At 38.0% G+C, this 26,432-nt stretch overlaps 1 protein-coding gene across 1 annotated transcript; it reads right to left on the minus strand.

Annotated features, from left to right (window-relative positions):
- Positions 1–343: 343 nt before the first annotated feature.
- tmem170b (transmembrane protein 170B) lies at positions 344–26,147 on the minus strand. The gene is made up of 3 exons (XM_062028845.1): positions 25,781–26,147; positions 5,215–5,385; positions 344–1,443 (listed from the first exon to the last, which is right to left on the minus strand). The coding sequence occupies exons 1-3, from the start codon at positions 25,869–25,871 to the stop codon at positions 1,313–1,315; spliced, it is 393 nt and encodes a 130-aa protein (XP_061884829.1). The 5' UTR covers positions 25,872–26,147; the 3' UTR covers positions 344–1,312.
- Positions 26,148–26,432: the final 285 nt, after the last annotated feature.

A 26,432-nucleotide genomic window follows, 5' to 3' on the forward strand; every position in this document is an offset into this window, starting at 1 on the left:
TCCTAAAATCCTTTTTAAGGTTGTATTTTTTCTCTAAAATTGTCTTTCTGAAAGTTATAAGAAGCAAAGTAAAAAAAATTAATGAATTTATTTAAACAAGTGAAGACCAAGTCTTTAAAATATTTTCTTGGAATTTCAAATTCTATTTGAGTTTTGTCTCTCTTAGAATTAAAAATGTCAGGCAAAGCGAGACCAGCTTGCTAGTAAATAAATACAATTTAAAAAATAGAGGCAGCTCACTGGTAAGTGCTGCTATTTGAGCTATTTTTAGAACAAGCCAGCGGGCTACTCATCTGGTCCTTACGGGCTACCTGGTGCCCGCGGGCACCGCGTTGGTGACCCCTGTTCTAGCACAATCCAAGATAATTTCTTGATCGTGTCTGCTATTTAACATCGGCATAGCCATCAGAGACGTAATATTTGTGCCAATATTACAGCGGATCGTGTCCGTTTGACGCTATATGCGCAATTCCTCACGGGAGATGAGATCTTAGCGCTTTGGTCCAATGGTGCCGCCAAAATCAACCAAAACTGAAAGGTCTTAAGCGGGGCTTAAGATGTGTCGGATGTGAATCAAGTCTACAAACTTAGTATGACCGAGCGCTTAGTCAAGCCTTCCAATGTAAAAAGAACTTTAAAACCCAAAGTACAGTTTGTACTTGCATCCTTTTTATCCTTTGTAACTGAGCAATTTCCCTTGTGGAGCCTTAAAGTTTGTCTAAGTCTAAACAAAAATAGAACCAAGTTGTAGCTACTTTCCTAAAACTGGCATTCTTCTCCGTAAAAACTCAACAGTTATGGCACCGATACTCGTTTTCTCTCCCAATTTGGCAGGATTCACCCATCTTGGGTCCTGCTTGCTGGACTGGGACAACGCAGCTGTGCAGCTGGAATGACCATGAGAAGAGAGCCTGCTCGGACTTCACACCGTTGAGACTTCAGTGCTCAACATTTGCTCTCAAGTTTAAAATCCATCCTAATTGCTGCTTGTAGAAAAAAACTAAACTACTAATTGATCATTCCTGTAAGTGGGGAAGCAAAAACCTTGAAAAGTCAGTGTCCACAAAGACCTGTAGGACATCCCAGAGTAGACCGTAGGCACCAAGTTGCCTCTGGAGAAAAACACCCTCAACATGGCTTTCAGTCCAGAAGCTGAGGATGGCGCTGAATCCAGTTCCCTCACCAGGAAGTGGCCCCGGTATCCGGGGCAGCAGTAGAGACCAGCTTGGCAGCACGAGGTCCAAGAAGCGACTCCGTATGAGTCCGACTAGGCTCTGTTGGTCGGGTTTGCGTCCGCCGACGGTCGGTGGCTTCATAGCGTGGCCAGGATGCGGGAGAAGGATATGACGACGGAGAGGCAGGTCTGGCCCACGCCGAGAATGAGAGCCTCCAGCGGTGCCATGCCCTTCCCTGCCACGCGGTACACGCCTGCCACTGCTGCGCCTAATTAGACACACACAGGACCAGATTACGACCAGGCACCGGTCCATCCAGACTAGGGATGATTAGTCGATCAGAAAAAGGCATTGAGTGTAACCAACGAAAATGGATCGAAGCTGGACCACATGGAGTGTTCAGAACTTCAATCATGCAGACTAGGGTTGTACGGTATACCGGTACTAGTATAGTATCGCGGTACTAATGAATCAAAAATGGTACTATACTCTGTTTGAAAAGTACCGGTTCCCAACGGGCATGACGGCGCGTCATCACGTCATGACATTGCTGGGTTTACGAGCAGAGGAGCATGTTTGGCAGCACACAATCACAGAGTACTTACAAGCAGACACAGTGTGTAGACAGAAAAGGGAGAATGGACGCATTTTGCTTTATTTAAGACATGGCTAGTTAGCTAGCAGGTAAACATCCATCCGCAGTCTGCAGTGTTTTAGCTACTTCTAAAATCACTAATCCTCGCCTCTGTGGCGACAAATAAAGTATGTTTCTTACAAGTACCATTATCACTGCAGGACGAGGAATAGCTAAACATGCTTCACTACACACCGTAGGAGGATACAATAGCTCACCGCCGTCACAATGTAAACAAACGCCATGGGTGACATCCACTGTAATGACACCAAGTACAATAACATATCTAGTCGATACTACTATGATTACATCGATATTTGTTATCGTCACAAAATCTTTTTGCCTTTTTAAAAAATTCATATTATGTTTATAAACTCAGGAAATACGTCCCTGGACACATGAGGACTTTGAATATGACCAATGTATGATCCTGTAACTACTTGGTATCGGATCGATACATCAATTTGTGGTATCATCCAACACTAATGTAAAGTATCCAAACAACAGAAAAATAAGCGATTATTACATTTTAACAGAAGTGTAGATAGAACATGTTGAAACGGAAAATAAGCAGATATTAACAGTAAATGAACAAGTGGACTAATAATCCATTTTTACAGTTTGTCCTTTATAATGTTGACAAAATAATAGAATACTAAATGACACAATATGTTACTGCATACGTCAGCAGACTAATTAGGAGCATACAAAGCTTAAACGCTTTGTGCTATGTTAACTAGGGGTCTCCGACACACGCACCGGCACGCACTTTAATGTGGAAATTTGATGTTAGTGCAGCCCGCGAGTTTTGAATGAATGGCGCTTGATAGCGTCATACTTGCCAACCCTCTCACTTTTCCCGGGAGACTCCCGAGTATCAGAGCGTGATGACACTGCATTTGGCGCCCTCTACAGTCTGCCCTGACAGTGTACCTGCTCAACCACACGTAGAATGCAATTTCAGCTTGCTCATGTAAGTGACAGCAAGGCGTACTACCTCAGCAGCCACACATCTTACACTGACAGTACCAATACCCAGAATCCCATGCAGCCCTAACTCTTCCGCTCAACCAACGCACGGAGAGGGGGGGGGGGGGGGGGGGGGGGTTGATGTGTGGGGGGATTTGGTGGTAGCGGGGGTATATAATGTAGAACGGAAGAGTTAGGGCTGCATGGGATTCTGGGTAATGGTTGTGTTGTGTTTATGTTGTGTTACGGTGGGATGTTCTCCAGAAATGTGTTTTTCATTCTTTTTTGGTGTGGGTTCACAGTGTGGCGAATATTTGTAACGTAACAATGTTAAAGTTGTTTGATACGGCTACCGTCAGTGTAAGCTGTGTGGCTGATGAGTAACTATGCTTTGCTGTCTCCTGTGTGTGCAAGTAATAACAACATGCAACATGTGGCTGGACTGGCACACTGTATGTAAATGCTATAGAGGACAATTACTGCAGTGCAATTAGGGCACGCCCTTTATTTAGTACTTAGAGTGTAAATAGGATTATTTTTTCCCTGGGAGTAATCTATGAGGGTCACTGAGATCCAAAAATCTCCTGGGAAAATCGGGGGGGTCGGCATGTATGTAGCTGAGCCGCATCAGAGTGGTCAAGGAGCCGCATGCGGCTCCGGAGCCGCGGGTTGCCGACCCCTGACTTACTACTAAAAGACAAGTTGTCCAGTATGTTCACTATTTTATTTAAGGACAAACTTGCAATAATAAACATATGTTTAATGTACCCTAAGATTTTTTGTTAAAATAAAGCCAATAATGACATTTTTTGTTGTGCCCTTTAAAGTATCGAAATAAATTTTGGTACCGGTACCGGCATTCTCTCCATGAGCTTCAAGAGGTCACCTGAAGTGGTTTTCACTTCACAGGTGTGCTTGAAGCTCATGTAGAGAATGCCAAGAGTGTGCAAAGCAGTAATCAGAGCAAAGGGTGGATATTTTGAAGAAACTAGAATATAAAACGTGTTTTCAGTTATTTCACCTTTTTTTTGTTAAGTACATAACTCCATATGTGTTCATTCATAGTTTTGATGTGACAATCTACAATGTAAATACAGTGTTTCCCACACATTCATTTATTTGTGGCGGCCCGCCACGAAAGAATTACGTCCGCCACAAATTTAAAAAAAATAAAAAAATAAAAATAAAAATGGTTTTTTGTCCTCTCCAGCTTCTCAGGCAAATCATATAGTTGATGTAGATGCCCATATCGGCTGTTCAGATTTACTTTACAAAAGAGAAGTGTAGGATACTTCTCTTGTTGCCTTATTTGTATTTGACTTTATTCAATGTATTTATATTAGAAACACAACATGTGCATATAACAAAGGGTGCAAAGTCTGCAGGCAGTAGGAAACACATGGTTGAGTGTAGGGAGTAAAACTGATGGCAGTCTAAAGTTCAAGATTTTTGGAGCTCTTTGTTCAGTGGATCCGATGTTTGATGAAGCTCTGTGTCTATCTACCACCACTACTGTTTTCTGTTTATTTGTTACTGACTGTGGCAGGACACCTCTGCCTCTGTTTCACTTTATGTTGCTGGTAAATAATATGGTTGTAGTAGTGGGCTAAAGTTAAATTATTTAGTATGCACTAATTAAAGGGGCAGAGCTTTGAGACATTTTAGCTTTTATATTTTATAAGATATATTTTTTGTAAGAACCACAATTAATAAATATATTTCAGTGAATAACTTATTGTTCAAATCTGTATATAAATATGTACATAAAGTGTTGTAATTATATTGTAAAATGGATGGATGGACGTTTAAAACAAAACTGTTATTATTAATTAGTAAGTATACATTTTTTGAGCCTTTTTAGAGAAAATCAAATCATTGTAGTACATTATGCATTTTACTCGATGATGTCACGGTGACCACGCCCATAGCCACGCCCCCACCGCCACAGGTATCTTGGCAGTTTATGGGAAACACTGAAATAGTCATGGAAATAAAGAAAACGCATTGAATGAGAAGGTGTGTCCAAACTTTTGGCCTGTACTGTATAACCCAAATACTGTCCTTGCATTTATGCGTAACGTTTGCACATACCTTCCAAACGTGCTGAATAAAGTAAAGTTCCAGGCTTGGGAAATCAAAATTGTAGGTGCTAAATGTTTAGATGTGTGTCTTCTCCTCCCAGGATTGTGGGCATGCCAATAATCTGCATGTATTATATTATATACACTGCATAATTACGTGCGCTACCAAAGTTTTAATACACGCAAAACTGAAGTAGATCAGGCCCTAAATGTCTTCCCCTGCCCGTCAGCTGCACCTGTGACTGACATAAGCGGGCGAACATTCAGCAAATCCCCTTAGCGGTCGTCCTCGGGGTGAACAGATGCTGAACACTGCTGAGGTGAGACGGAAACAAAAAAGTGTGAGATGACTTACTGGTGACGACGCCTCCAGAAAGGGAGGCCAGGAAACCCACGCTGACCAGCACCAGGGTGATGAGGCGGCCCCTCTTGTGGCGCTGCAGCATGACCAACATGAGCAGTCCCACCGCCCCGTGCACGAAGAGCGAGGAGAAGAGACACCAGAGGAACACCCAGTACCACATCTCTGACAAGGAGGGAGACACAACACAGCCAGCTCATTCCAGAGTAGACCAACAACATGACACAGAATAGGATTGTCTCGATACCAATATTTTGGTACTAGTACCAAAATATATTTCATTACATTTCTAAATAAAGGAGACCACAAAAATGGCATTATTGGCTTTATTTTAACCAAAAAAATCTTAGGGTACATTAAACATATGTTTATTATTGCAATTTAGTCCTCAAATAAAATAGTGAACATACAAGACAACTTGTCTTTTAGTAGTAAGTAAACAAACAAAGGCTCCTAATTAGTCTGCTGACGTATGCAGTAACATATTGTGTCATTTATACACCTATTATTTTGTCAACATTTAAAGAACAAGCTGTAAAAATTAATTATTAATCTACTTGTTCATTTACTGTTAATATCTGCTTTATTTCTCTTTCAACATGTTCTATCTACACTTCTGTTAAAATGTAATAATCACTTATTCCTCTGTTTGATACTTTACATTAGTTTTGGATGATACCACACATTATACTTTAAGTTCTCATGTGTCCAGGGACGTAATTCCTGAGTTTATAAACGTAATATGAATTTTAAAAAAAAGGAAAAAAGATTTTGTGACGATAAAAAATATCGATTCAAAAAATACAATATTTTGGTACTGGTGCCAAAATGTATTTCGATACTTTGATATTTTTCTAAATACAGGGCACCACAAAAAAAATGGCATTATTGGCTTTATTTTAATAACAAATCTTAGTGTACATTAAACATATGTTTATTATTGCAATTTTGTTCTTAAATAAAATAGTGAACATACTAGACAACTTGTCTTTTAGTAGTAAGTAAACAAACAAAGGCTCCTAATTAGTCTGCTGACGTATGCAGTAACATATTGTGTCATTTATACACCTATTATTTTGTCAATATTGTTAAGGACAAGCTGTAAAAAATGATTATTAATCTACTTGTTCATTTACTGTTAATATCTGCTTACTTTCTGTTTCAACATGTTCTATCTACACTTCTGTTAAAATGTAATAATCACTTATTCTTCTGTTTTTTGGATGCTTTGCATTAGTTTTGGATGATACCACACATTTAGGTATCGATCCGATACCAAGTAGTTACAGGATCATACATTGGTCATATTCAAAGTCCCCATGTGTCCAGGGACATATTTCCTGAGTTTATAAACATAATATGAATTTCTTAAAAAGGAAAAAAGATTTTGTGACGATAAAAAATATTGATTCAAAAAATACAATATTTTGGTACTGGTGCCAAAATGTTTTTCGATACTTTGATATTTTTCTAAATAAAGGGCACCACAAAAAAATGGCATTATTGGCTTTATTTTAACCAAAAAAATCTTAGGGTACATTAAACATATGTTTATTATTGCAATTTAGTCCTCAAATAAAATAGTGAACATACTAGACAACTTGTCTTTTAGTAGTAAGTAAACAAACAAAGGCTTCTAATTAGTCTGCTGACATATGCAGTAACATATTGTGTCATTTATACACCTATTATTTTGTCAACATTATTAAGGACAAGCTGTAAAAATTGATTATTAATCTACTTGATCATTTACTGTTAATATCTGCTTATTTTCCATTTCAACATGTTCTATCTACACTTCTGTTAAAATGTAATAATCACTTATTATTCTGTTGTTTGGATACTTTACATTAGTTTTGGATGACACCTAAATTTTAGGTATTAAAATAGTTACAGGATCATACATTGGTCATAATTGAATAATTAGTAGATAGAACATGTTGAAATGGAAAATAAGCAGATATTAACAGTAAATGATCAAGTAGATTAATAATCCATTTTTACAGCTTGTCCTTTATAATGTTGACAAAATAATAGGTGTATAAATGACACAATATGTTACTGCATACGTCAGCAGACTAATTAGGAGTCTTTGTTTGTTTACTTACTACTAAAAGACAAGTTGTCTTGTATGTTCACTATTTTATTTAAGGACAAAATTGCAATAATAAACATATGTTTAATGTACCCTAAGATTTTTTGTTCAAATAAAGCCAATAATGCAATTTTTTTTTTTAATGCTTACTTTCTCTTTCAACATGTTCTATCTACACTTCTGTTAAAATGTAATAATCACTTATTCTTCTTTTGTTTGGATACTTTACATTAGTTTTGGATGACACCACACATTATACTTTAAGTTCTCATGTGTCCAGGGACGTAATTCCTGAGTTTATAAACATAATATGAATTTTAAGAAAAGGAAAAAAGATTTTGTGACGATAAAAAATATCGATTCAAAAAATACAATATTTTGGTACTGGTGCCAAAATGTTTTTCGATACTTTGATATTTTTCTAAATAAAGGGCACCACAAAAAAAATTGCATTTTTGGCTTTATTTTAATAAAAAATCTTAGGGTACATTAAATATATGTTTCTTATTGCAATTTTGTCCTTAAATAAAATAGTGATCATACAAGACAACTTGTCTTTTAGTAGTAAGTAAACAAACAAAGGCTCCTAATTAGTCTGCTGACGTATGCAGTAACATATTGTGTCATTTATACACCTATTATTTTGTCAACATTATTAAGGACAAGCTGTAAAAAATTATTATTAATCTACTTGATCATTTATTGTTAATATCTGCTTATTTTCCATTTCAACATGTTCTATCTACACTTCTGTTAAAATGTAATAATCACTTATTCTTCTCTTGTTTGGATACTTTACATTAGTTTTGGATGAAACCACACATTTAGGTATTGAAGTAGTTACAGGATCATACATTGGCCATAATTTAAGTCCTCATGTGTCCAGGGACATTTTTCCTGGGTTTATAAACATGATATGAATTTTAAAAAAAGGAAAAAAGATTTTGTGGCGATAAAAAATACCGACTTAACTAGGGTTGTCCCGATACAATACAATATTTTGGTACCGGTGCCAAAATGTATTTTGATATTTTTCTAAATAAACAAACCACAAAAAATGACATTATTGGCTTTATTTTAATAACAAATCTTAGGGTACATTAAACATATGTTTATTATTGCAATGTTATCCTTAAATAAAATAGTGAACATACTAGACAACTTGTCTTTCAGTAGTAAGTAAACAAACAAAGGCTCCTAATTAGTCTGCTGACATATGCAGTAACATATTGTGTCATTTATACACCTATTATTTTGTCAACATTATTAAGGACAAGCTGTAAAAAATTATTATTAATCTACTTGATCATTTACTGTTAATATCTGCTTACTTTCCATTTCAACATGTTCTATCTACACTTCTGTTAAAATGTAATAATCACTTATTCTTCTCTTGTTTGGATACTTTACATTAGTTTTGGATGATACCACACATTTAGGTATCGATCCGATACCAAGTAGTTACAGGATCATACATTGGTCATATTCAAAGTCCTCATGTGTCCAGGGACGTATTTCCTGAGTTTGTAAACATAATATGAATTTAAAAGAAAAAAGATTTTGTGACGATAAAAAATATCGATGTAATCATAGTAGTATCGACTAGATACGCTCTTGTACTTGGTAGCATTACAGTGAATGTCAGGTGTAGATCCACTCATGGCATTTGTTTACATTGTGACGCGGGTGAGCTATTGTATCCTCCTACGGTGTGTAGTGAAGCATGATTAGCTATTCCTCGTCCTGCAGTGATAACGATACTTGTAAGAAACGTACTTTATTTGTCGCCATGGAAGCGAGGATTAGTGATTTAGAAGTAGCTGCCGACTGCGGATGGATGTTAGCTGCTGGCTAGCTAGCCATGTCTTAAGCCAAAATGCGTCCATTCTCCCTTTTCGGTCCGCACACTGTGTCTGCTTTTAAGTACTCAGTGATTGTGCGCTGCCGAACATGCTCCTCTGCTTGTAAAACCAGCAATGTCGTGACGTGACGGTGCAAAAATAAATAAATAAATAAATTGTGATACCGGTACTTTCCAAACAAGAATATAGTACCGTTTTTGATTCATTAGTACCGCAATACTATACTAGTACCGGTATACCGTACAACTCTAGTACACAACCGTTTCAACTGTTCCGAGTGGCGTGAGCGCCGACATCTATTTATTGATCCTTCAATTAGCTGTCGGGCCGAGGCAGGGAGAGATGTGCCGGCACCGCGGCACAGTAGCTCTTTGTCCTGCGTGAGCGACCGAGCGAGGCGCACTGTCAGATCACTGCCTTGTTAAAGCCAGACGAGTGCAATGTCTGAGACAAAAAAAAAAAAAAAAAAAGAATCGGACGAGGTTGCAGGAAGTTACTGGAAGACATTCTCTATTCCGGTGGACCAACTAGATCCGGTTGCACATTTTAGAACATCGGTTGTCTAATTGATTTACACAAGCTCGATATGGAGGTGAATCGTATCATAACCACCTCCGGCAGTGTTGGAGTTTTCAGTTTCAGTTTCAGTTTATTTGGAACATGCATACGATACAGTGTAATGCAGACCTGGGCAAATTAAGGCCCGGGGGCCACATGCGGCCCGTTGAGCTTGTCAATCAGGCCCGTCGGACATTCCCAAATAATTGTTTTAGATGTTTAAGATGGAAAGTGTAGCTGCCACTATGATGTGCAGTCATGTTTTCTAATGACCGTAAGTCTTCAACTATACTAAGTAGGGATGTCCGATAATGGCTTTTTGCCGATATCCGATATTGTCCAACTCTTTAATTACTGATACCGATATCAACCGATACCGATATATACAGTCGTAGAATTAACACATTATTATGCCTAATTTGGACAACCAGGTATGGTGAAGATAAGGTCCTTTTTTTAAAAATTAATAAAATAAAATAAGATAAATAAATTAGAAACATTTTCTTGAATAAAAAAGAAAGTAAAACAATATGAAAACAGTTACATAGAAACAAGTAGAGATGTCCGATAATATCGGCCTGCCGATATTATCGGCCGATATATGCGTTAAAATGTCATATCGGAAATTATCGGTATCGTTTTTTTTATTATCGGTATCGTTTTTTTTATTTTGTTCATTTATTTATTTATTTTTTTTATTAAATCAACATAAAAAACACAAGATACACTTACAATTAGTGCACCAACCCCAAAAACCTCCCTCCCCCCATTCACACTCATTCACACAAAAGGGTTGTTTCTTTCTGTTATTAATATTCTGGTTTCTACATTATATATCAATATATATCAATACAGTCTGCAAGGGATACAGTCCGTAAGCACACATGATTGTGCGTGCTGCTGCTCCACTAATAGTACTAACCTTTAACAGTTAATTTTACTAATTTTCATTCATTACTAGTTTCTATGTAACTGATTTTATATTGTTGTACTTTCTTTTTTATTCAAGAAAATGTTTTTAATTTATTTATCTTATTTTACTAATTTTTTTAAAAAGTACCTTATCTTCACCATACCTGGTTGTCCAAATTAGGCATAATAATGTGTTAATTCCACGACTGCATATATCGGTTGATATCGGTATCGGTTGATATCGGTATCTGTAATTAAAGAGTTGGACAATATCAGAATATCGGATATCGGCAAAAAGCCATTATCGGACATCCCTAGAAACAAGTAATTAATGAAAATGAGTAAAATTAACTGTTAAAGGTTAGTACTATTAGTGGAGCAGCAGCACGCACAATCATGTGTGCTTACGGACTGTATCCCTTGCAGACTGTATTGATATATATTGATATATAATGTAGGAACCAGAATATTAATAACAGAAAGAAACAACCCTTTTGTGTGAATGAGTGTAAATGGGGGAGGGAGGTTTTTTGGGTTGGTGCACTAATTGTAAGTGTATCTTGTGTTTTTTATGTTGATTTAAAGGCCTACTGAAATGAATTTTTTTTATTTAAACGGGGATAGCAGATCTATTCTATGTGTCATACTTGATCATTTCGCGATATTGCCATATTTTTGCTGAAAGGATTTAGTATAGAACAACGACGATAAAGATTGCAACTTTTGGTATCTGATAAAAAAAAGGCTTGCCCCTACCGGAAGTAGCGTGACGTAGTCAGTTGAACATATACGCAAAGTTCCCTATTGTTTACAATGATGGCCGCATGAAGTGAGAGAGATTCGGACCGAGAAAGCGACAATTTCCCCATTAATTTGAGCGAGGATGAAAGATTTGTGGATGAGTAAAGTGCAAGTGAAGGACTAGTGGGGAGTTGAAGCTATTCAGATAGGGAAGATGCTGTAAGAGCCGGGGGTGACCTGATATTCAGCTGGGAATGACTACAACAGTAAATAAACACAAGACATATATATACTCTATTAGCCACAACACAACCAGGCTTATATTTAATATGCCACAAATTAATCCTGCATAAAAACACCTGCGTGTTTGTTATGCTAGCTCCTAGCTCCTCTGCTAGCTCCTAGCTCCATAGAACACGCCAATACAATTCAAACACCTGATCAACACACACCATCACTCAGCCCAAAAGACCGTTTCCTTAACCCAAGGTTCATAAAGCTTATATATTTGTAAAAAGTTACGTACGTGACGCGCACATACGGTCAAGTTATCGAATGTTTAGCAGCCAAGGCTGCATACTCACGGTACCTGATATTCAGCTGGGAATGACTACAACAGTAAATAAACACAAGACATATATATACTCTATTAGCCACAACACAACCAGGCTTATATTTAATATGCCACAAATTAATCCTGCATAATAACACCTGCGTGTTTGTTATGCTAGCTCCTAGCTCCTCTGCTAGCTCCTAGCTCCATAGAACACGCCAATACAATTCAAACACCTGATCGACACACACAATCACTCAGCCCAAAAGACCGTTCACCTAACCCAAGGTTCATAAAGCTTATATATTTTTAAAAAGTTACGTACGTGACGCGCACGTAGGTACGGTATGTGTTATGCTAGCTCCTCTGCTAGCTCCTAGCTCCATAGAACACGCCAATACAATTCAAACACATGATCAACACACACAATCACTCAGCCCAAAAGACCGTTCACCTAATCCAAGGTTCATAAAGCTTATATATTTTTAAAAAGTTACGTACGTGACGCGCACGTAGGTACGGTACGTGTTATGCTAGCTCCTCTGCTAGCTCCTAGCTCCATAGAACACGCCAATACAATTCAAACACATGATCAACACACACAATCACTCAGCCCAAAAGACCGTTCACCTAACCCAAGGTTCATAAAGCTTATATATTTTAAAAAAGTTACGTACATACGCAAAAAAAAGCCAAAGCTGCATACTCACAGTAGCACGTCTGCGTCTTTGTCATCCAAATCAAAGTAATCCTGGTAAGAGTCTGTGTTGTCCCAGTTCTCTACAGGCGTCTGTGTATCCAAATCAAAAGTCCTCCTGGTTAGAGTCTCTGTTATCCGAGTTCTTCCATCTTGACTGCATCTTTCGGGAATGTAAACAAAGAAGCGCCGGCTGTGTACTGTTGTGGCTGACTACGTTCGAAAAATACGTCCATTTCGCACCGACAACTTTCTTCTTTGCTTGCTTGGCTTCCTTCTCCATAATGCAATGAACATGATTGAAACAGATTCACGAACACAGATGTCCAGAATACTGTGGAATTATGAAATGAAAACAGAGCTTTTTCGTATCGACTTCAATGTGGAAGGCATACCCGTGTTCGCCGGGCTACGTCACGCGCATACGTCATCCTCAGAGGCGTTTCGAACCGGAAGTTTAGCGGCAAATTTAAAATGTCACTTTATAAGTTAACCCGGCCGTATTGGCATGTGTTATAATGTTAAGATTTCATCATTGATATATAAACTATCAGACTGCGTGGTCGGTAGTAGTGGCTTTCAGTAGGCCTTTAATAAAAATAAATATAAATTTAAAAAATAAAAACCGATAATAAAAAAATCGATACCGATAATTTCCGATATTACATTTTAAAGCATTTATCGGCCGATAATATCGGCAGGCTGATATTATCGGACATCTCTAATACTAAGTATTTTAATGCTTGGAATCTGCATGATATACCAGTTACTAAGGTCATCTAATTAGTTACTATGGTCATCTAATTAGTTACTATGGTCATCTAATTAGTTACTTTGGTCACTATCAGATATATCAGATTGTAGGTGGGGGTTTTTTTACCCTTCGCGTTCATATTTCACCATGTTTCTTGCATTTTGGTTGATTATAAAATATGTTGTCAATATTCAGTGTTTTATCCTTCATAGTTAATATTGTAAATCCCACATTCTTTATTTTCATGTACATTCTGGGTGTCTCATTCAGTAAAAAAAATGTCAAATTCCATTCCGTTTTTTAAGGCGGTCTGTCATAACGTTTTTAGCTTTCAATCATTATTGTGAGGTTTTGTATAAGTGTTCCTAAAAATAGATATACCAGCCCCAGACACATTTTTTTATCTAAATCTGGCCCCCCGAGTCAAATAATTGCCCAGGCCTGGTGTAATGCATCACACAATTCCAGTTGTTTCATTACAGCACGTCCGAAAAGGAGTCGGAAAAAGCAGAGCTTACTTAATCCTACCCCTTTTCATACCATGGCAATTTTATCCATTTGACTTGTTCTCTGTAACAGAACAGTGAACAAATAAATAATATGCCATAGTACAGTGTTTTTCAACCTTTTTTTGAGCCAAGGCACATTTTTTTCATTGAAAAAATCCAGAGGCACACCACTAGCAGAAAACTGAAATCTAAGTAAGGGTGATATTTGCTCGAATAATAAGGGTGATATTTGCTTATTTTCTGTCTGATAAGATAATTCTTCTCAATAAGCAGATTTGATGTTAGAGTGTTTTACTTGTTTTAAGGGTTTTGGTCCAAAATGATCTCAGTAAGATATTACAGCTTGTTGCTGAGATGTGATGACCTATATTGAGTAAAACATGCTTGAAACTAGAATATCAACAGTTGCAAAGCTGTGTCATTAACACTCACAAGTATAAAACTACTTTTTTTAAAGTAATTTCCGGACTATAAGCCGCACCTGACTATAAGCCGCACCAGCTAAATTTAGGGGAAAATACAGATTGCTCCATATATAAGCCGCACCCGACTATAAGCCGCAGGGTTTTGATGTGTAATTACCGTAGTATATAGGGGTTCCTGCTACCACGGAGGGAATTGTCGGGACAGAGATGACTGTTTGGGAACGCAAAGCGTCCCATTTATTAACAATAAATCTTTCAATCATTCAATCAAACTTTCACATCTTTGACATGGCGAACATCATTCGTGCAGAGTACAAATAATACAACGGTGCAAAGTAATACAAAGTGCTCGCATGTACGTTATCAAAATAAGCAGCCTACCGGTATATGAAAAGTCAGTCTTTAATCATTGTGTCATCGTCTTCCTCCTGCGTACTAAAACCACCGAAATCCTCTTCGTCGGTGTCGGAGAAGAACAGGCCGTAAATAAGCCGCACCCTTGTATAAGCCGCAGGGACCAGAACGAGGGGAAAAAGTAGCGGCTTATAGTCCGGAAATTACGGTAATAATTTCTTACTTCAAGCATAAAAAAAAAATCATGACTTTGACACAATTGTGTCTCATAATTAAAACAGATGACAGCCAAATTAACTTTGCTGTTTTATTTTCAATGAAACAATAGAAAACACATACTCATATAGTAGTACAGTTGGCACAGTACAGTAAACTGACAGTTAATATTTAAACATTTAACATTTCAAACAATTTTGAACAGAAATAGCTCATGCACATTCAGATAAATCCTTCAAAATTACAATAAAAAAAAAAGTTTGGCCAGGCTGTATATATGCGCACTAATTGACTGAAAGAGCATGCACTTGGCGCGATGATGTCATGTTATCGATGGAAAAATGCATTTTTAGACATTATGATTTGCCTGAGCGGCTAGGAGACCCCGAGAGTAACAAGCGCTTGCTTTGTTGAATTTCTACTAAGGACAATAAATTAGTTTTTAGCATAAATTTGCTGGTTTCAAGAAATGTAATGCCGAGCACATAAATGGCACTAGCATTGACTTAATTTAAGAATATTTTTCAACATATTGAGCAAAAAGGTCTCTTTTTTTTCTTGTTATTAGTGAGAATATACTTATTTTGAGGTATTTTAAGGAGAATATACTTATTTTAAGGTATTTTTGGGTTCCTTGAGGTTAGCTAATTGTACTTGTTTTGGAAAGCCTTAATAAGCCGAATTTTCTTGTTCTATTGGCAGATAATTTCGCTTAGTTCAAATTAGGGCTGCAACTAACGATTAATTTGATAATCGATTAATCTGTCGATTATTACTCCGATTAATCGATTAATAATTGGATGAAAGAGACAAACTACATTTCTATCCTATCTAGTATTTTATTGGGAAAAAACAGCATACTGGCACCATACTTATTTTGATTATTGTTTCTCAGCCGTTTGTAAATGTTGCAGTTTATACATAAAGGTTTATTAAAAAAATATATATATATATTTTTTTTTTTTTAAATTAAAAAAACAAAAAAAAACTCTGCGCATGCGCATAGCATAGATCCAACGAATCGATGACTAAATTAAATCGGCAACTATTTTAATAATCGATTTTAATCGATTAGTTGTTGCAGCCCTCGTTCAAATAAAATACCCCTCATTTTTTATTTTTTTTTCTTGTTTTTGACCACTGACTTTTTGCAGTGCACTAGCAGAAAACATTAAAAAAATGAAACTCAGCAGCCGATATTGACGGTAAAAAGTCGTTCTCGCAATTGTTTGATATAAATTCAAACCATCACCGAGCATGCATCACTATAGCTCTTGTCTCAAAGTAGGTGTATTGTCACCACCTGTCACATCACGCCCTGACTTATTTTGACTTTTTTTTGTTGTTTTCCTGTGTGTAGTGTTTTAGTTCTCGTCTTGCGCTCCTATTTTGTTGTTGATTGTCATGTACGGCTGTTTTTTTCCCCTCGCCATCAGGCACATGAACATTAACAAGATCTGATAGCTCAGTTACAGCTCATGTTATTCTATTCTGTGTTATATGTTGCACGATTGCGGCAAGTAAAATTCCTAGTTTGTGAACGCGTTCTCAAACAATGGCAATAAAAACACTTCTGTACTTTGTGGATGCCGTCTGCTGCGCCACACGCTGTAAGTCTTTGCTGTCATCCAGCATTCTGTTTTTGTTTACTTTGCAGCCAGTTCGGTTTTAGCCTTGTTTTGCATAGCCTTCCCTAAGATTCAGTGCCTTTTCTTAGCGGCACTTGCTTTTTGTTTATTTTTGGTTTAATCATTAGATACCTTTTTACCTGCACTCTGCCTCCCGCTGTCGTCTGCATACTGTGATCACGACAAACCATGTTCCCGACATCTACAAAGCAATTAGCTACCTGCTGCCACCTACTGATATGGAAGAGTATTACACGGCTACTCTGCCGATCTCTAGACAGCACAGACACTCAACAACGGCACATTTGCGGATTATAATTACCGGTTTGCAAAAAAATATTTTTAACCCAATTAGGTGAAATTACATAATCTCCCACGGCACACCAGACAATATCTCACGGCACACTAGTAGCTGAAAAACACTGCACTACACTGCAAAAAGTCAGTGTTCAAAAACAAGAATAAAAATTACAAAAATGAGGGGTATTTTATTTGAACTAAGCAAAATGATCTGCCAATATAACAAGAATATCTGGCTTGTCAAGACTTTCCAAAACAAGTAAAATTAGCTAACCTCAATGAACCCAAAAATACCTTAAAATAAGTATATTCTCACTAATAACAAGTGCACTTTTCTTGGTAGAAAAAAAAAAAAGAGACCTTTTTGCTCAATATGTTGAAAAATATTCTTAAATTAAGTAAACGCTAGTGCCATTATCTTGACATAATGATATGCGCTCGGCATTACATTTCTTGAAACCAGCAAACTTATACTAAAAACTAATTTATTGTTTCTTAATGGAAAGGCAACAAGGCAACCGCTTGTTACTCTCGGGGTCCCCTAGCCGCTCAGGCAAATCATATGGTCTAAAAATGCATTTTTCCATGGATAACATGACATCATCGCGCCAAGTGCATGCTCTTTCAGTCAATTAGTGCGCATACATACAGCCCGGCCCCCGGCCAAAAAATTTTTTATTGTAATTTTGAGGAATTTATCTGAATGTGCATGAACTATTTCTGTTCAAAATTGTTTGAAATGTCAAATTTTTAAATATTAACTGTCAGTTTACTGTACTGTGCCAACTGTACTACTATATGAGTACGTGTTTTCTATTGTTTCATTGAAAATAAAACAGCAAAGTCCATTTGGCTGTCATCTGTTTTAATTATCAGCAGGCATGTGATTTGACCACAATGAAAAAGACTGAAAAAATTTCCAGGGGGTCTGGGGGACGAAGGCCCCCATCCAGGTCCAGAGGGGGACAAGGGGGGCAACGCCCCTCGAAGCTCCTGGTTTTTCACCAATTTAACATGCTAAAATTAACAAAGACAGCAACATTTAAAGAAAATATTTTAGTGTTTAAAGACATGAAAACATCATTAATAGAACATACATAACCCGATTATAATAATGAATCACTGTATATGGTTCAGTCCCAACAGTATTTAGTCACTAATATTTACATCTTGTGTTCATTTCACATCCACAGGTGTCACATTGATCAGTGTTATTATCTACAGTTTATTTACAGTATTACCACATTACTTCAGTTCACTTCACACATTAGCTTTCTCAGAGAACCCTAACATGAGCTTTCCTTGCAAATTTCTGAGCAGCCTGCATTTTCCTTTTGGTCTCTGCTTTTGTAGCTTCTTTTTTGGATTTTTGGATAAATATAACAAAATACCAAATGTAAACATTTCATTATTTTCGCCAAAATAGGATATAAATTTATGAAAATAATTAAACATGTTTAGTATTGTTTACTCATATTTGAAAATAGGAAATAATAATAATGTGAGGACACTGACATATTGCATGAAACAAGTGTGAAAATATTTACCTTCAAGATTGTTACACCACTGACAATAGTTTCAAGAGACTACATAAGAACTTAATATTACAAAATAGTATTATATGCAAATTTATTTCAAATAAATTGTTAACTGGAATCAATAATGCGACTCTTTGAATTTCTGTAATTTCATAATATATTTTCACGTGGCTTTTTATTTTTAGAAAAACCCATTTATATTTCGCAAAGCAATAATTGGTTAATATTTAAAACAAACATGCGTATTTCGCAAGCAAATATTTTTTAGCTTACCTCATTATTAACAACCCTGTCTGCAACTGAAGTGGGTTGTGGGTGGATCTTTCCTCTCCATGTCACTTTCGGTTGACATCCAAAAGTACCAGCTAGTGAAAAGTTGGTTTTCCTTGCTTCAAGTTGTTTCATATGTTTTTGGCGTTTCGCATGTACTTCCAAAGCCTTGAAACCTTGTTATCCATAGTCAATATCATCATGACACCACGTGCGCAAAACCTTTCCGGGACGATCGATTTTCCGAATAAAATCACCGAACAAAGTCGTAACTTCCTTCTTCCCAACAGTATCAGTGATTTCCTTTTCCATCCAGTCCCATCGAAACTTATTTATGACATGTTTATCAATTTCTTTTACTCGTAAAGCGTCCTTTCTCTCGAGAACCGACATCGTTTACATATGGAAAATGGCGGTAATAACCATTATGAATGATGACGTTATTAACGTCATCATTCATAACAGATGTCCTGATTGGTCACAAGGAACATATCGACCAATCAACTACGGCGTAATATAAACTACCGTATTTCCTTGAATAGCCGCAGGGGCGTTAATTAATTTAAAACCTCCTGTCACTCCTGCGTTTACCGGACACCGGCGGGATGGCCGTGCATGCGGTAATTATTTTAAAACCTCTTCTCACTCCGGCGTTTACCAAAAGGAATCCATAAAATTTAGGCGTGCGCTTTGAGTGTGATGTAAGCATACCATCATGAAAAGCACATTTAATTAAAAAAAACGTTATTATGGTCTTACCTGTACTTATAAATGGAGTCCATTTGCAGCTCCTTCTGACCAAAAGCATCGATAACTTGTTTATAGAAGTCTTCATTATTTTCTTTTTTCCGTTTTAAAAGTCTCTGTCTCGATGGAGATATTCCTTTAATTATTACCTCCTGCTTCCATTGAAAGTCCAGTTTAGAAAACTGTTTTATTTTAGATACCGGTATGTAATCCTCCTTGTTAAAAAAAAAAAAATCTCTTGCTGCGTGTGTTCACTTCTTCTGCAGTACCGGAAGTCGCAAGAAGGATCACTAGCGCGGCAGCGCCCTCTACCACCAGGAGGCGGGAGTCATTTAATGACTTATACCAGGGGTGGGCAATTAATTTTCACCGGGGGCCGCATAAGCAACCCGAGCACTGCTGGAGGGCCACACGACAATATTTCAATTAAATTTTGCTCAATATTATTTTTGATATACCGTAAGATAAATAATAATGATGATAATAATAATAATAATTAATAATAATAATAATAATTTAATTTAACCTAACTTAACTTTATACAAAAGCAGATTGCTTTTGATGGTCACTTTATCCTGCATTATCCAACATTTTTCCCCATCAGATTTGGACAACCATCTGTTGTTAAAAATAGTTTTTAATCATATTTATTTGATATTGTTTTTTATATTGGTTTTATATGTAATTGTTTTTTCTTTTTATTCAGTCATTGGTGGAGCTAAGGATAATATTTGAATATTGCTTGTAATATTATTGTGCAGCACTTTGGAAACATTTTGTTGTTTAAATGTGCTATATAAATAAAGTGGATTGGATTGTCACACCTGCCAGCTTGTCCCAACACGCATTTACCTCTGTGAACAAGTCATTACCTGTGGTTGTCTCTTTAATTGACGGCATCAGAGCTCTCATCCAAAGTTAGCGAAAAACAATCCATGTCTCCGGGCATTATCAGCGCAACAAAGTCCAATAAGCACTCCTTAATAAACTCTCCGTCAGAAAACGCCTTACTTTTTCTGGCGCTTTTGTGAGAAATGACGAAACTTGTCCTGACGGCTGCATCTCTGGGGGTGTGAAATATGGCACAAAGTCCTTGTTGGGTTTGCAGTTTTACCATCAACGCATCAGCCTCCCTTGCGCGCGCTTCATCAGACACATTCCGGTATTTTCCCTCGTGTTTCTTCGTGTAGTGGCGATTAAAATTATATTTAAACACAGCAACCTGTGTACCACACATTAAGCACACGGCTTTACCATTAATTTATGTAAAGAAATACTTGGCAGTCCATCTCTTGTTGGAAACACGCCAATCCTCATCAACTTTTCTTTTTTTAGCGTCTCATCACTTGTCTCTATGCACCTTCACTCACAGGTTCCCCCCGGACATACGGCATAAATAACACATTTCAAAATAAAAGCAGCACAGTTGTATTGCGCGCACGACATAGATGTTTTTTAAACTTTATTTTGTCATTTGTAATTGCGCCGTTCAATTCACTCACAATCGCACACGCGCATACGTCCACACGGAAGTAATACAAATAACGCTTTTCAAAACAAAAGCAGCACCGTTGTATTGCACACTCGACATAGATACTTTTTTAAATTTATTTTGTAATTTATGATTGGCCTCACGCGGGCCGGACAGGGATGCGCAAAGGGCCGGATGCGGCCCGCGGGCCGTACAATGCCCAGGTCTGACTTATACAGTATTTCACACACGCAGCTACGGTATATTAATAAAACATAGATGCTTACTGTTCTCTTTAACATACTGTGCCGGTATTCAATAGCTTGGACCTTAAATCCTACTGAATAGCTCTTTATCTTTTTTCCTTTGTGCGATTGTAAACTACTGAAATCAGCTTCCTCCATTTTGAAAATGAGGACAGATGCGTCACTCGTGACGTAACGAATTTGACCCGGTGGAAGTTCTAGCCATATGCTAAATATTTTGCGAAACGAGTTTGACCCGGTGAAAATTATAGACATGCGATAATAAAATTAATATTTTGCAAAACGAATTTGATCCGGCTTCAATAATAAACTGGCGATAAGGCCAAGCATGCGTTAATTATTTTGAGAAACGAGTTTGACCCGGCAGTAATTCTAGACGTGCGAATACTATATTCCCTGCGCCAATTCAAGGAAATACGGTACGTCCCGAATCTTGATTCAGGGTCGGGAAAAAAAAACGGAAAAACGGGAGATCTTTTTTTTTTCTTTTCCCGAGATTAAAAAAGACGGAATTCCAACTTTAGACGGAAAAATCACATGCCTGTATCAGACACAATTTTTTCATGCTTGAAATAAAAAATGATTACTTTAAAAAAGTAGTTTTATACTTGTGAGTGTTGATGACACAGCTTTGCAACAGTTGATATTCTAGTTTCAAGCATGTTTTAGTCAATATAGGTCATCAAATCTCAGCAACAAGCTGTAATATCTTACTGAGATCATTTAGGACCAAAACCCTTAAAACAAGGAAAAGACTCTAACATAAAATCTGCTTAGTGAGAATAATTATCTTACCAGACATAAAATTAGCAAATATCACCCTTATTTGAGATATTTCATCTTACTTAGATTTCAGTTTTTGCAGTGTAGAGTGTCATCAACACGCATTATCACAATAATGGCGATATTATTAAAACCTGTATATGGTGCAACCCAAGGTGCCAGGTGTTGTTAGCACGTACAGTATGAACAAAGGTCGGTGATGTAATTCAGCGCATCATGTACACCTGCACAATCCAATTCCAGAGCGGTACCAAGAAGGCACAAACACATGAGCTCAGTTCCGATAGACCCAATCAGTCGATGTACTGTGGTTCCACAGCCATAAGTCCAACTGGGCCTGATCTATTTAAAGCAGCTATTGGAAGTCATGACAGGGCGCAGGTGTACCTAATGACCTGTCGGCGTGCATGCATCGCCACAGTCCTTTCTCGCCGTGACCCCGTTTCATGTCTCATTTTTCACCTCGTTGGATCGGTATGGCGCAAAAGGGGGTATCAGGTGGCAGCGTTTCCTGCGGCCTTCTCTCGCCGCGCCTCTGCCTCCAGTCCCTCGCTGCTTTGCATGCCGCTGACTCAGCATCATCAGCTACCTCTTTTCTCACCCGCCACACATTTCTCAACACAGGAAGCACGCAGCTTCTCCAAAGAAGGCAACGTTGCACATTCAGGCGTTTTTGTTTTTTTTCACCGCCCAAATTCTATTTCCCCAACTTTAACCCCTACATATGAATGCATGAGCTTTAAACCCCATGCACCTTCTTGTCTTTTCCAATGGCGTGGCGAGGCGCACACTATTTACATACACATTTTAAAAAAGAAGAGAAAACATTATCAGAAATTCTTAATACACAAAGAAGAGGCAGCGTAGAATGAGATAAAATCTGTTTCTGCCTACTCCTTGTTTTGAAATGGAAATTGTGCATACTTGCTAAAGCATGTTTGCATGGTTATTGCTTTAAACTTAATGAAAACTGGAAAACTATTTGGGAGCAGCTGCTGAGGTGTATAATTTACCACCGTGTTACATGGCCTTTCCTTTTAACAACACTCCGTGAACGTTTGGGAACCAATTTTTTAAGCTTTTCAGATGGAATTATTTCCCATTCTTGCTTGATGTACAGCTTAAGTTGTTCAACAGTCCGGGGTCTCCGTTGTGGTATTTTAGGCTTTATAATGCGCCACACATTTTCAATGAGAGACAAGTCTGGACTACAGGCAGGCCAGTCTAGTACCTGCACTCTTTTACTACGGACCCACGCTGTTGCATTGTTTTGCTGAAATAAGCAGGGGCGTCCATAACGTTGCTTGGATGGCAACATATGTTGCTCCAAAACCTGTATGTACCTTTCAGCATTAATGGTGCCTTCACAGATGTGTAAGTTACCCATGTCTTGGGCACTAATACACCCCCATACCATCACAGATGCTGGCTTTTCAACTTTGAGCCTATAACAGTCCGGATGGTTCTTTTCATCTTTGGTCCGGAGGACACAACTTCCACAGTTTCCAAATTTTCCAAACTGTGCCGCGGCACACTACCGTGCTGTGAGATATTGTTTGGTGTGCCGTGGGAAATTATGCAACTTCACCTCGTTGGTCCAAAAAATAATTTTTTGCAAATCAATAATTATAATCTGCAAATAATGTGCCGTTGCTTTAATGTCTGTGCTGTGTAGAACTCAGCAGTAGGTGGCAGCAGGTAGTTCATCGCTTTGTAAAAGTCGGAATGTTTCAGGTGAGACGAAGATGGTTCGTTGTGATCCCAATATGCAGACCACAGCGGGAGGCAGCGTGCAGGTAAAAAGTTATGTAATGGTTAGATCAAAAATGAAGCAAAGGGAAAGGGAAAGGGAAAGGCAATGGCTATGCAAAACGAAAGTAAAACTTAACTGGCTACAAAGTAAACAGAAGCAGAATGCTGGACGACAGCAAAAACTTACGGCGTCCACAAAGTACATCCGTACATGACATGACAATCCACAATGTCCACACAAAGAAGGATAGCAACAACTTAAACAGTCTTGCTTGCTCACACAAAGCAGGTGAGGGGAATAGCACTAAAAGGAAGACATGAAACTGCTACAAGGAAAACAGGAAGGGCCACCAAAATAACAGCGCAAGACAAGAACTAAAACACTACACACAGGAAAACAGCAAAAAACTCAAAATAAGTCACGGTGTGATGTGACAGGTGGTGACAGTACACCTACTTTGAGACAAGAGCTATATTGATGCATGCTTGGTTATGGTTTAAAGCAGACCTGGGCAAATTAAGGCCCGGGGGCCACACGCGGCCCGTTAAGCTTTTCAATCTGGCCCGCCGGACATTCCCAAATATTTTTTTTTAGATCTTTAAGATGGAAACTGTAGCTGCCATTATGATGTGCAGCAATGTTTTCTAATGACTGTAAGTCTTGAACTATACAAAGTATTTAAATGGTTGGAATCTGCGCTTTTGGATGATATACCAGTTACTATGGTAATCTAATTAGTTATTATGGTAATCTAATTAGTTACTATGGTCATCTAATTAGTTACTATGGTCATCTACGTCACAGCAGCTCAGACGAGGCACCAAGCAGTGTGGGTGGGAAGCATTTCCACAGACGCGGAAGAAGATTTTCACAACAAAGTTCTAAAGCTTAGTGATGTATCAGATGTATCAGATTGTAGGTGGGTTTATTTTGTACCCTTCGCGTTCATATTTCACTGCTTGTTGCATTTTTGTTGCGTATTACTTGATTGTAAAATATGTCGATTGAGAGGGGGTGTGACATTCATATTTTGTCAATATTCAGTGTTTTATCGTTCATAAAATTCCATTACGTTTTTTAAGGCGGTCTGTCATAACGTTTTTAGCATTCAATCAGACATTATTGTGAGGTTTTGTATTAGTGTTCCTAAAAATAGATATACCGGCCCCCAGACACATTTTTTTCTCTAATAACAATACCAGGGCGTCCAGTGAGGGGCATTTTGTACTCCCTTGTCCCAAGAAGAATGCTTTGCGGAAATCTTATATTTATAGATCTTTAACGCTCTGGAATAACCTACCTCAAATTCTCACCGACATTGAAAGTAAACAGGTTTTTAAAAAGAGAGTAATATTTTATCTGAGTCTTTAAATTAGTTTGCTCGTTGATGATTTGTTTGTTTTTATATTGTGTAGTGATATTTATATGGTAATTATTATTCTGTGACTGTAAATTGTTTGCTTGTTTTCTTATTGATGCTTTTATTTTTTTCTGTATTGTGTAGTTATAATTATATGCTTTTACTTGTAATTGTATTGAATTGTGGACCCAGGAAGACTAGTGGGTTGTTGAGGCAACCAGCTAATGGGGATCCTTAATAAAAATCAAATCTAAATGTGGCCCCCGAGTCAAAATAATTGCCCAGGCCTGGTTTAAAGTCATATCCAACAATTGCGACAACGACTTTTTACTGTCAACTGAGTTTCATTTTTTTAATGATTTCTGCTCAAGTGTGCCTCCGGATATTTTCATTGAAATTTTTTTACCTCGGCTCAAAAAAAGGTTGGAAAAAAAACGGATCTAGCCTATACCCAAGACTCACCGTTCAGAATTGCATTGGGAAAAGTATTGATTTTAAAGGCAGCCATTAGCTACATTACATTACACCTCCCTGTTAATTATCGGCTGAATAAAGAGCAAGAGAAAGGGGGTAGACATTATTTACTTGCCGAAAGGTTGCCCCCCACGTCACTGAACAATACATGAGCCGTTTGGAATGACATTTGTATGTAGCCCGCTGACTGGCTGGAGTCATTCATTCCCCTATGGAGGTCCTGCATGGTGCTGTGTTCCACTATCAATGCCACTCCAGCGTACTAGCGGCCGAATAAGGACACACGTGACTTACCTGTGAAATGCTGCAGCGCCGTCCCTTGCACCCAAAGGCTCAGCACTTGCTGCACCGACAGATTGACCGAATAATCTCGGTTTGTTGACATGTTTCTGGCGCCGCCGCCCGGGTTCGCACCCTCGCTTTATTGAGTGCCGGACTTGGCTTGAAATGCAGGCATGGGGGAGACGGGGCTGGCATGTGGGCTGCGAGGCGGCTCTCCGCCGGCGCGGCTCGCCTCTACCGGTGCCTCTGCTTCGACTTCGGCTTCGTGTCCGTCTCCACGCCGCTAGCTGGTGGCTTCATCCTCGGCTGTGGTGGTGTCGGCGTGGAGGCCATGATGGGGATGGCAGCCGGAGGACAGACAGTCACACACCGTCCTACATTGACTGGCCACGCTGCGTCACTCTTAAAGAGACAGTCACCATTTTTAAGAGGGGGTGAATATCATAAAGACATAGTGAATTAAATTCGATTTTTTTTTTAATGAGAAACAAAAAAGTACGATGACAAACAGATATAGGCTTCGTAAAATTGCTTTTTCATAACTACGACCGAGCACTAGTTATACTATACTAGTTATACTCTCAGGTCTACGGATAGAGTGCGTGTTGTCCGAGGCTCCGTCAACGCAGCTCGGTATTCTTCAAAAGCAACGCGCTAACTTTAT

Source organism: Entelurus aequoreus, linkage group LG20 (genome assembly GCF_033978785.1).
Source record: "Entelurus aequoreus isolate RoL-2023_Sb linkage group LG20, RoL_Eaeq_v1.1, whole genome shotgun sequence".
NCBI classification, from domain to species: Eukaryota; Metazoa; Chordata; class Actinopteri; order Syngnathiformes; family Syngnathidae; genus Entelurus; species Entelurus aequoreus.

Bases quoted from the DNA above. Each gene is read 5' to 3' on its own strand.
- tmem170b (XM_062028845.1), bottom strand. From the start codon at position 25,871: ATGTCAACAAACCGAGATTATTCGGTCAATCTGTCGGTGCAGCAAGTG. The intron at 5,386-25,780 runs GTAAGTCACGTG...CCTCCTTGTCAG, and splicing joins GGCGCTGCAGCATTTCACAG to AGATGTGGTACTGGGTGTTC. The intron at 1,444-5,214 runs GTAAGTCATCTC...GTGTCTAATTAG, and splicing joins TTCTGGAGGCGTCGTCACCA to GCGCAGCAGTGGCAGGCGTG.